Source organism: Grammomys surdaster, unplaced genomic scaffold (assembly GCF_004785775.1).
Source record: "Grammomys surdaster isolate TR1022 unplaced genomic scaffold, NIH_TR_1.0 125878, whole genome shotgun sequence".
Taxonomy (NCBI): Eukaryota; Metazoa; Chordata; class Mammalia; order Rodentia; family Muridae; genus Grammomys; species Grammomys surdaster.
In genome coordinates this window covers 3,244,968-3,257,372 of record NW_021620703.1, presented here as the reverse complement: position 1 = coordinate 3,257,372, position 12,405 = coordinate 3,244,968, and the positions used below count along the sequence as shown (strand labels likewise).

Here is a 12,405-nt window from a genome sequence, read left to right as displayed (position 1 = left end):
GTCTTCCTGTGGGTGTGTCTGTCAACCCCCAGTCCCCACAACTGGAGCAGGGTGTGTCTCTGCTGTCTCTGATACCTGTTCCCCTAGCTAGGCTACCTTTTCTGGCTTCAGTGTGGGGGGGGATGTGCCTAGTGCTGCAGTGACTTGATGTACCAGGGTATGTTGGTGCTCAGGGTAGGGCTCCCCCTTCTCAGAGGAGAAGGGAAAGGGGTATGGGGGTAGGAGCTATATGAAGGAGTTACTGGGAGGAAAGGGTTGTTGTGTGTAGTTTTGCTCTACTTGCCTTTGCTCCAAGAAGTGTTTGTGCTACCAGCCCCCACCTGGCTTCTTATGGATAAAAGACACAGACACACAGTTGTTCAATTTCAACTTGCCTTCTTGGCACAATTGCTCCCACCTGGAAAATGTGCTCTTATCATTACTCTTTGCTTCCTACCTCCCACCTTCCCTAACTTAGTTGGTCAGTTGAGTCTAGTACCTGCTAAGTATCTCTGACTACCCACCAATAGGATCGGCCACAGCCCACTGCACCTCCAGAGACCTCACATGGTTGCCTGGTTTTTCTCTCTCCAAAGCATGGGGAACTCAGCTCTCCTTCATTGTGTCTCCTTGCCTGCCTTCAGGGACCTGAAAGTCCCACCTGTCCCTTCCACCCAGAAAATTGACTCATAGCTTTCTTTACTGACAGATCAAGAACCATTTGGGGAACAGGACCTTAGCATCAGAACCACCCCCTACAGAGGGGTGGGGTTCTGTGATCGGGATGTAAAGTAAATAAATAAATTAATGGAAATAAAAAAGAACACAATAAAGTAGATACATTATACTGCCTGCAAGTTAGTCTCTACTTAATAATTTATTTTTCAGTGTTTATCAATATTATCCTTCAATATCATCTTTCAAGACTAAGATATCATAGCAGGAGTGTAAGGTTTTATAGTAAAGATCAAAAGATCTGTCCTTTAAGATCGTCAGTGGCATGGTGCCTGAAACAGCCCTGCTAACTGACTTATACCAGGTATCTAACTGCAGCAATGATAATGGCCTGACTTAGACCACATCCATCTCCTTGGCCTCTTTCTTAGCAGTTGGCCTATATGCAGGCCCTGGTGTTTGCTATATTTATTGCTGTATCTGTTTTCTTTCAGGGTTCCGGGCACCTGAAGTTGCCAGAGGAAATGTCATTTATAACCAACAGGCCGATGTTTATTCTTTTGGCTTACTACTTCACGATATTTGGACAACTGGGAGTAGGATCGCGGAGGGTTTGAGGTTTCCAAATGAGTTTGATGAGTTAGCCATACAAGGAAAATTGCCAGGTAAGTTCTTTTTTTTATCCACAAGAAAGAGTTCTTTTCTTAGAGTCAGCATGGTCATTTGGAGTTCGTTGACTTTGGCTGAATGCATAGATCTTCTTAAATTTTGTGATACAATAATAAAGATCACACAAAAAAAATTCTAGCTATTTTAGGCTTAATGAAATCCAAAGTTAGTATTGGTATGTTTGGTATTACCTCAGGAGGACATTCTGGGGAAAGGAAAATTACCATTAGAATCAGGCATCTGTTTGTAGTTCCTATAAAAATTGCGGAATGGATTGTAGCCTAGGATGTTTTTATTTGCTTTGAGCAAAGTAATTCGTATTCATGAAGAAGCTTTTAATAATTTATAATATCCTTTGCTATAAATATTAATGGGAATTGGTAAGTGAGTACTTAATCAGAGAAGCTTCATTTTGAATGGGTGTCTCGTGGCTTCAAGGAATTTCATGACCTTTCATGTGTTCTTGACTATTACTTCATCTGCTAATACTGACTTATGGAGCTATTTCTAATACTTACTTCTCCTCTAAAATGTGCTTCTGAGTATGTACTCAGGGTTGCAATGGGCACTATGACATCAACTACCCTTTGGGGACCTTTAATGACTCTGGGAAGGGAAATTGATTATTGTCAAACCCAACTCAGATACCATCTTCTTTATTGTTTCTGTTAGCTTTCCAGTATAAATGCCTTGGCCTCTGTTGTATACCCACTTGAAGAGTGGCATTTCTAGAGGAAATATTAAATGTACACAACCAACTGCAGAGACATGGCTCTCAATGCTTACTCTCTTTGAGTATTAAAGTAAAGATGTTTTTGCAGAAGCTATTCATTATATGAGCAGCTGTTTTCAAAGTCTCTGTGCAAATATCAAATAAAAATGTTGTGATTACATTAATTTGATTCTTATATTTCTTTTTATACCATAAAAAGCCAGTGGATCTTTTGTTTGTTTTGGAGTGGTGTCAGTGAGATGGTCTCATGTAGCCCAGGCTGATCTTAATCTTGTGATGTAGCTGAGACTAACATTGAACTTCAGATCATCCTTCATCCTTCATTGACCTCCTAACTGGTGGAATTACAAGGGTGACACTCTTTTGTGACAGCTCTGCTGAAGACGAAGTCAACAAAACCCACTACATCATAGCAAACTTAGAATTATGGATCAGAGTTTCCATTGCATTTTTGAACTCATATATATTGAGAATAAGCACATAACTTTTGATTTGTTTAGTGTGCTGGAATGATCATCTTTATATTTCAGATCCAGTTAAGGAATATGGCTGTGCCCCATGGCCTATGGTTGAAAAATTAATTACAAAGTGTTTGAAAGAAAATCCTCAAGAAAGACCCACTTCTGCCCAGGTACACTCATGCTAAAAATTTTTAATATTTTGTATCAAATATCATGTTCTTTTGCATACTTATAAGCATATGCATATAATTTTCAAACATATATTCAAACACATAAATTAACATGCACATATACAGAGTTAAATGTTATAATGTTTTATATATATTATAGTGTTAGTTACAAAATATGATTTTTATAATTTCTGTCATTCTAACACACACTGTAACCCCAACACCCCAGGAGCCTCCATCATTGATAGTAGGTATATATATTCATGTATTTCTTTGTGTATATATCTATTAATGCTGATGCATACAGATACACACATGGATGTCTTTTTATGAAATGTCTTTTTATTGATGTATCCATTTGTCTACTCAATTATCTTCTTACAATTTGCATGTGAGAAAGACATTTTTCATATATGTTATTCTTTCTTGGATATCTTCTTTTTGATTTTATGTGGCTTCCTTTATCAGTTCTGGTAGCATTTGTTCTAGGCTCCACCCCACAGGTACCTGGTGATAACCAGGTATGCCTGGCTTACTATAAAAGGGGCCTTTTGCTCCCCTCCTTGCTCTCTTACTCTCTTACTTTCTCTGCCTCTTTTCTCTTTCTGATCTCTTTCTCCCTCTTTCCCCTTCCCCTTCTCTTCTCCTCTCTCCACATGTTTCTGGCTGACCTCTCCTCTTCCCTTCCCTTCCCTTCCCTTCCCTTCCCTTCCCTTCCCTTCCCTTCCCTTCCCTTCCCTTCCCCCCCCTCTGTCTTTCTATCTGTCTCTACTCTCTTCCCAACTCACCTTTTCATGCCCTAAATAAACTCTATTCTATACTATACCCATTGTATTGCTGGTACATCATGGGGAAGGGATGCCTCAGCATGTGCCCACTGAGGCACCCCTCCCACCAGGTATGGTGATACCTGGCTCTACAAAGCATATTCTGGCTTCTTCTTTCTATTACATAAAACACAACAGTTTCTCTTTGGGCATATTTATGAACATAATGTCTTCATTTTAATAAGGACATGTTCAACATCTTTTGATGTTTGTTTCTTTTTAGGTCACATTTTTAAGGGATCCCTTCCCACAGGGTTATAAATATACTTAGTTTTTTGTTTTGCTTTGTTTTAATTAAAGTTTTAGCTTACTCCCATCTCCTAAGGACATGACCTCTTTGTGAGAAACAAGGGATTTCCTAGTTCTTTCTAGTGAATCCCCTTGGCTATTCCTTTTAGTCTATCTCCATCCACTTCCTTTTGTCTCCATTGATTCCCAGAACCTCTATCAGGGACCCAAAACTGCCACACTAGGATGGGACTCAGGTAGGGGGACTTTTAACTTCCTTCCAGTCCTTCATTCCAGTATCTCTAGTCTTGGTACAACGTGCCAGAGGAATCCTTTACTCCATTCCCACCCCTATGCTCCATGACTTGCCTTTTGACACCAGGGTTCTTTAATTCTCCCCAACTGCCTTGCTCACCCTTTCTTTTTAATCTAGCTCCATTGTTTTGTGACTCCTCACAGATCTGCAGAACAGGTCTAATGAGGGAACCCATACCCAGCATACTTGCCTGGAACTTGGGGACCCTATAGCCACTATAGTTGGCTCAACTCAGATTGGTCAACAGCAACCAGAGGGTAGAATTCCTATCCAACAAAGATATCTACAGCAAGATATATCCCAAACATCTAGATACTTAGGTCCCAACACAAAATCAAATAAATGAACATGAACAACCAAAACAATATGCCTCTTCCAGAGACCAGCAATTGTACTGTGTTAGGACCCGAGAAAAGCAGTTTAGTTTCAGTACAAGACAAGAATTTTGAAATAACAGTTATAATTATGCATAAGAACCTTATATAAGATATGGGTAACTATCTCAGTGAGCAATGTGAAACTACCAACAACTAAATAAAACAATAAAATATTCAAGAAATGAACATAGAATTTAACAAAGAAATAGAATTTCTAAAGAAAACCCAAAGTGAAATAAAATTGAAAATGAAAAACTAAGGATGTCAGAATCCTCAGAGGCAAGACTCATCAGTGGATTAAAAGATGTGTAAGAGAGGATTTCAGGTTTTGAAGACAAGGTAAAAGAAATAGATAGCTCACTCAAAGAAACTCTTAAATTAGAAAAGAAATCCAGGTGCAAAACATCCAGAGAATCTGGGACACTATGAAAATACCAACCGGTAAATAATAGGTGTAGAGAGATAAGCCCAGGTCAAAGGTATAGAAAATATTTTTTACAAACTCACAGAAGACAAATTACCCAACATAAAGAGGAACAAGAAGCATACAGAACTCTAAAAAGACAAGTCTGGAAAAGAAACTTCCTATATCCCACAATACAAATTATCTAATATACCAAACAAAGAAAAGATATTTACAGTTTCAAAGGAGAAAGACCAAATCATATTTGAAGTCAAGTCTATTGGAATAATACCTGACTTCTCAATGGAAACTCTGGTAGTTAGACAGGCCTAAACAATCATTGTACAAGCTTTAAGAGATTATAGATGCCAACCCAGGGTACCATACCCAGCAAAACTATCATTCACACTTTCCATAGAAAGGAAACATTTTATAATAAGAATAAATGTAGCAAACTAGATTTATAGAAGACACTACAAAGAAAGAGTCAGCCTGAAGATAAGATTGACTACACCCAAAATGATACAGTGGATGAATAATCCCAGAACAGTTAGTCAAAAGTAGCATGGGGAGCCCACACTACCACCATAACATAATGAGGATTAATAAATACTGCTCTTGGCTATCTTTCAATAATGATAGTCTCAATTTCCCCCCAATAAAATGACTCAAACTAACAGATTGGATTTAATGCATTTTAAAAATTCATCCAGTTTTTTAAGTTAGTTTGTATCTAGAAGTTGGTGAAAAGTAATATCTTCTGACATAATAATCTGAAAGGAAACTCTTGCTATACTTTAGGCTGGTGTGAACCTTTATAGATCACCATGAAAGTGGTTCTCTTGTTGTGATGTGTTGATTTTGAATCATGGTTAGACTTATAGAATTTGTCTTGGTACAGTGTGTTTGTACTAAGCAAGATGGATAATTCATCAGCTTATCTAAGCCAGGCATAGGGAGAATAAGGAACTCTCTTGAGGTTTTGTGTGTTAGGAAGCTGGCACAGTTCTCTTCCTAGCATCCTGGCTCCTGTTTCCATTTGTTTATTGTGTACTCAATGGCCCTCTGTTCTCTAGTGCTTAAAGGAAGACTCAAATGCAGATCTAGAGATGGTTTCTAAATTGTTAAATAAATATGAATGTCACTTCCTTCAACTGATAGATGTTCTTTGTTTCCTGGCGTGACCTTTTATCCTTTCGTTTGCCCAATTGATGTGACTCTGAAATACAGAATTGAGTATATAAATTTGGTTCAGTTGACACTTTTGAACTTTGCATGTTAAAAGAAGTACCATAGCACACACACACACAAAGTATACATTGTGTTTGTTTTTATACATAATTTTATCTGTAATTTGGACTATTGTATTTGATGATCTAGATTATCATGTCAAAGTTTAACTGAAAACCATAGGTTTTGTTTGATATAGCTTTAGGACACATTGATGAATGCTGTTTTGTCATCTTTAAACGTTCTCAGGTCTTTGACTTTTTGAATTCAGCTGAATTAATTTGCCTCATGCGACACATTTTAATACCCAAAAATATCACTGTTGAATGCATGGTTGCTACAAATCTCAATAGCAAGAATGCAACTCTCTGGTTGGGCTGTGGGAACACTGAAAAAGGACAGCTTTCCTTATTTGACTTAAACACGGAAAGGTACAGCTATGAGGTAAATATGAATACTTTTTAAATTAGAAATCTTTCAGAATACTTTAAAATAACATCAGTTAAAAATTATTTATTGGAATAAATCAAATAAGAGCCAATGTAGAAATGTTTTAATTAACTTTCCTTTAGAACAAGTAAATGCCTATGGAATTAGGTCATTTTGTTTTAACATCACAGAATATATATATATATATATATATATATATATATATATATATATATATATTTGTACACACACATATATAGACACACACACATATACACACACACACATATATATATATATATGTACATGTATATATACATGTGTGTGTAGTATGATGTATGGTATGTAACAGTTATCTTCTTATGACTCGTGGAGTGAGAAGCTTGGCACAAGGTAAAGGAAGACAAAAGAATAAGAATCTCAGAAAAAAATTGTAATTTATGAGAAAGATTAGCCTCAGTCTCATCCTTCAAGGGCTCTGGAGTATAACCAGAACTGTGAAATGTTCACATACAAAAAGTCAGATGTTCAAGTATCTACATTCAAGTGCCAGTCTATCATCCGGTATCCACACACAAAGGGTCAGGTTGTCATCAGGTGCCTATACACAAAAACCAGATGTTCATTGAATGTCTACACCAAAGGGTCATGTGGCCTTTGGGTGTCAGTCTATATAATAGGAGTCTGATGGTCATCAAAGCTACACACTGTGGGTTAGACAGTCCTCTAGTTTCTTTATGTAAGATGAGGCATTAATTCTCCAATGTCAGTTGGCTATTAGCCTTAGAATTGAGGCTGTGTAATCATGTATTTCTGGATCTGTAGGCAACCAACACTCCCAGTAGGGGAGAAATGAGGTAAAGAGTCTGTATATGACTCCTACCAGATAGATCAATAAACTGACAAATTGTTAATTTATAAAGTTAAAAAGTAGCTTGATATTTTGACTATTGCCTTGAAATATTATGCCAAAAATTATGCTCAAAGTGAACGAGCCCTTTTATATAGTGTTGATGAAGTAAGGACTGGTTCTGAAAAAAAAATGAATTCCAATCTTTAATTTCAGATTCAGATATATTCTAAAATTTGGTAGAATTTTTGGTAAAATTTACCAGATAGATCATCTATTGTTGAAAACTGAATAAAATAGGCATTGATTGCAAAAGTAAGTGCACAAAGGTAGTCATATTTAAGGATGTTGATAACAGGATATTTTCATTATATACATGATTTTGTAATTTAAAGTAAAATCACGTCTCCTAGGTTTAACTTTCTTTTCTTTACAGGAAGTTACTGATAGTAGAATACTGTGTTTGGCTTTGGTGCATCTTGCTGCTGAGAAAGAGAGCTGGATTGTGTGTGGGACACAGTCTGGGGCTCTCCTGGTCATCAATGCTGACGATGAGACAAAGAGACACACCCTAGAAAAGATGACTGATTCTGTTACTTGTTTGTATTGCAATTCCTTTGCCAAGCAGAGGTACGGTTATCAGTTCATTGAGGGAAATTATAGAAATTTCAGATGATTTAATCATTTGCAAAATTATTATATCAGTAAGAGTTTCTTGACTTTTGCTGCTTCGTATTGGTTTGCTTCTTTTAAAGAGAATCATGAAGGACCACAGTGATACTTGTGCCTTTTCTATATAAAGATATAGCTGAGGCAGGTAAAAATATGTCAACTATTTCTCATGGGCAGGTATAGATGTGGTATTACTTCCCCTTGATCATCTTACCTTGGTGTGTGTGTGTGTGTGTGTTTGTGTGCATAACTGATGCTGAATGTTTATTTTTTTTTCTTGAGTGCATACATCAATATGGCAGCCACTTGGTGATTCAAAGGGATGCATTGAAACCGTAGTTACTGAACTACTGCTTTGCAAAATAATCTACATTGTTTATAAAATGTAAAAGTTGTTTTCTTTTTAAGTGCTTGTCTGTTGGCTCAGCAGATAATGAGCAGAGTTCTCCCAACTCTGAAACCATGAGTTCAATACCTGGGACCCACATGGTAGAAGAAGAAAACTGAGTGCTCCAAGTTGTTCTCTATCCTCTGGACCCATACCATGGCTCCCGTATACCTTACATCTTCATGCTTAAATAAATTCTAATAAACTTCAAGCTGTTAATAGTTGGTATAGGTTTTTAAAAAAATCTATTAATTTTTTTTTATCATTTTTAGGGATCATACCCAAAAGAATGTTAGTGCTTAGGCAATTATTCTATTATTGAGCTGTGTAGAGGCCTTTATCAATATATCTACCTAGCAGAAGTTTAGGCATGAGATTGGGAGATGTATTATGGAAGATAGGATAATTTCCATGAGCAATTGGGATTATACGTGATAGGCTTCTTTGTTTTAAGCCAATACTGGAAAAAGGAATGTAGAATATGAATCTTGGGAACTCAAAATGTGAACTGCACCATAAATGTTGGAGTTGAAACTGTTTGGCTAGTGCTAAAGAAAACTTTCATTGGGTTGAGTTACAAAGGCAAAAAGGGTTTATTTGTTGCTATCGTAGGAAAAAGATATCAAACTCAATTTCACTGAAACAATGGTGAGAGAGCTTTAGGCACAGGGATGTGTTACAGTTATGGAAAAATTTAAGGATATTGTGGACAGTGGTAGAGTGTTCTTGTGAATATGGTAAATGTCTTTGCTAATTGTCCCTTACTGAAGGTAGGTCCCTATTTTTTCCCAGGGACTGGAAGATGGATATGTAATCTCTCTACTTTCAGGAGGGGAGGCTGAAGGTGTGGCCAGAGAGGCACCAGTCTCGAATTTAGTCAAAATGAGAGAATTTAAAAGCCAGGTTACTCATAAACAATGTTATTTTGTAAAAGTATTTGTATTTTTTCCTTTCAGCAAGCAAAGTAACTTTCTTTTGGTGGGAACTGCTGATGGTAACTTAATGGTATTTGAAGATAAGACCATTAAGGTAAATGTTGAACACATCTTCCATACAAGTGTATTTTCATGAGTTTGTTTTACACATCTCTCCCCATATGTGATTATCAGACTCCTGATAAGAAGCATTATATATTTCTCCTGTTATCTATTTATTATTCTGTACATTTGGCATATAATACAGCCTTGGAAATACTTGCTACTTGAGTCAATGACTTATATGAATGAACTGAATGTAACAAGATATGAAATCCTATTTGAGATGATAGAAATGGAGATAATTCCATCTGTAGGAATGAAGAAGATATTGTCTATAAAAGCATTTCCAGAAAAAAAGACATTGAAGTTTGACTTCCTGGGTGGGCAGCTGGAAGCATAGCTCAGTAGAGAATGCAAATGTTTTGGGTTCATTCCCCAGCCTGATTCCCCTCCCTTCCTCCTGTCTGTCCTCTCCCTCCACATGGAAACACTTCTTAAGTACTGAAGATATCATCTAACTTCCTGTAGTGACTCCTTTAGTCATTACAATATTTATTCCTCCTTCAATTCATCATAGTTCCATCTATTCAATCAGCGTTCTCTTCATGACACCATTTTTTAATCATCTAAAGCAATGGTTCTCAACCTAGGGATCACAACCCCTTTTGGGGGTCAAATACAGGATATCCTATATATCTTCTGTTTAACATCTCTGGGAGGTCTCCCTTCTCTGATAGGAAGCAGAGGAGAGACGGAAGGACTGGGAGGAGAGAAGAGAGGGGAAGCTCCAATCAGGAAGTAAAATTAATTAATTAATCAATTAATGGGGAAAAAAGAGAGAACTAGAAGCAGCTCTGATGAATAGGATGTTTCCTGAATGGTCTTTACACAGGGAAGGGTTTGATGGTAAAGTTACAACCTGAATGCCAGTTTAACTAAACCCTGTCGTGGTAGAAATTTTGAAAAGTGTGTCTCAATTCAATGTCATTTGAAGTAGAAAGCACTTCTGTAAAGTGAAATGTTACCCAGTATCGCATTGCACACATAGCCTGCCTGGTCTCTTACTCTCTGCAGTGTAAAGGAGCTGCCCCCTTGAAGACACTGCACATAGGCGATGTGAGCACGCCCCTGATGTGCCTGAGTGAGTCCCTGAATTCATCTGAAAGGCACATCACATGGGGAGGGTGTGGCACAAAGGTCTTCTCCTTTTCCAATGATTTCACCATTCAGAAACTCATCGAGACAAGAACCAACCAGCTGTAAGCTATTTTCGTTCTATATAGCCAATTTACCATCTACTCATGTTTTTCTCTTTAGAATTATGTTAATAAACTACTCACAGACCACACTGATACTAAGTAGTATTTGAAATGCAACATATGTCTCTTAAAAGATGAAATAACCTAAACAGAAAATTTAGCAAGTTCTAGCCATCACAGTAGCATTAAAATATTACTTAATTATTGGCAAAATTAGAAAAGTTTTAAAAGATTTATTTATTTTATTTATATGAGTACATTGTAGCTGTCTTCAGATACACCAAAAGAGAGCCATGAGATCCTATTATAGATGGTTGTGTGCCATCATGTGGTTGCTGGGGATTGAACTCAGGACCTTTGGAACAGCAGTCAGTGCTCCTAACTGCTGAGCCATCTCTCCAGCCCCAAACCAGAAATTTGTAATTAAGAGGCAATAATGTCTAGTTAACTGAAGCTGTGGTTTTTTATGTATTCAGTTATTTACAATTATCTTAAGTATCAATTATAACAAAACAGATTTTAAGGATGATAATTTCTAGATTTAATAATTGGTTATCAAAATTACGACCAAGTTAGTGACACCAGTTTCAGACAAGAATGACAATATATAGGCCTTGAACTAGTATGTAGCTCAAATTTTCAAAATCTTTTGTTTTTTCATCTGTGCTTTGATAATTTTATACATGTATAAAGGACATTCTGATTACTGTTACTGCATGATCTCAAGTTTCCCTGCTATCCCTAAATAATTTCTGCTTCCCTACAATTTTCTATAGAATATTCAACTCTCTCTGTGTCTCTCTGTGTCTGTGTCTATGTTTCTCTGTGTGTCTGTGTCTACGTTTCTCTGTATCTGTCTGTGTCTGTGTCTGTGTCTGTGTCTGTGTCTGTGTCTGTGTCTGTGTCTGTGTCTGTGTCTGTGTCTGTGTCTGTGTCTGTGTCTCTCTGAGTTTAACCAGGATCATCTGTGCAACCACAGGGTTCTGAGAATAACCAACAGTTGAGCGTTCAGTCCTAAACAAGACATTTATGCCTCAGCGGTCTTAACTGAAATGCTGACGTCTAAGCAAGACAAAACAGCTCAATATAGTCACAACCTCATAGAAGCTGTGATTGCCTATAGTAGGCCTACCCAAGATTGGCCGGCCCCATCCCCTGAATTAGTGAGGGGTCCGTGGGTCCTGGCCCCTACCCACTGAGCCATGTGCTATTGGTGGGTTCTTTGGTACATTAGTCATTGTCTACAGCTGATTTCCTCTGAGTTGTCCGGTAGCCTCCAGTGAATGGGTTCCATCTTAATTGGTTTTAACCAAATCTACTTTTTCTTTCTATTCTCCTCAGTATCAGGCGTGTAGCTGGAGGCAAAAGCAAAAGCAAGTCAGATATTGGCTTTGCTGTGTATTGGTTTTATTAACTTGGATAATAAGCTATCAGTATCCATTTTACTGTCAGCCAAATATTGTCCTACTTTTCACCCCAAAGGGATGTTTAGAAGGTTAAATAAGATTAGTGTAAGGATGTTAACATAACGCTTAGTACCTGATGAGCTCTCAAGTACATAAACTGTGACCTGACAGCTACCAGTTCTTGGTCACAAATCTCTCTTCCAGGGGAGGGGAAGGGGTTGCCAGTTGTGTGTCTGTCTGGTTCTTCAGCGTTGAAACTAGGGATAACCCTTGACAGCATTGTCCTTTGCTCTCATAATGATTTGGATTTCCCAACTGTTTCTCAAACCCTTGAACCTCTCTGCTGCTACCGTGGC

At 37.5% G+C, this 12,405-nt stretch overlaps 1 protein-coding gene across 3 annotated transcripts in view; it reads left to right on the top strand.

Moving 5' to 3' along the window:
• Lrrk2 (leucine rich repeat kinase 2) overlaps positions 1 to 12,405 on the top strand; it is a 138,483-nt gene that overhangs the window by 118,243 nt on the left and 7,835 nt on the right. For 2 of the 3 annotated variants that reach the window (XM_028752156.1, XM_028752155.1), the window contains 6 exons: positions 1,149 to 1,319; positions 2,587 to 2,687; positions 6,318 to 6,512; positions 7,784 to 7,977; positions 9,364 to 9,436; positions 10,459 to 10,643. In XM_028752156.1, the coding sequence (XP_028607989.1) occupies positions 1,149 to 1,319; positions 2,587 to 2,687; positions 6,318 to 6,512; positions 7,784 to 7,977; positions 9,364 to 9,436; positions 10,459 to 10,643 (919 nt within the window). The remainder of the gene's footprint in view (positions 1 to 1,148; positions 1,320 to 2,586; positions 2,688 to 6,317; positions 6,513 to 7,783; positions 7,978 to 9,363; positions 9,437 to 10,458; positions 10,644 to 12,405) is intronic. The other variant, XM_028752157.1, reaches the window with a different exon arrangement.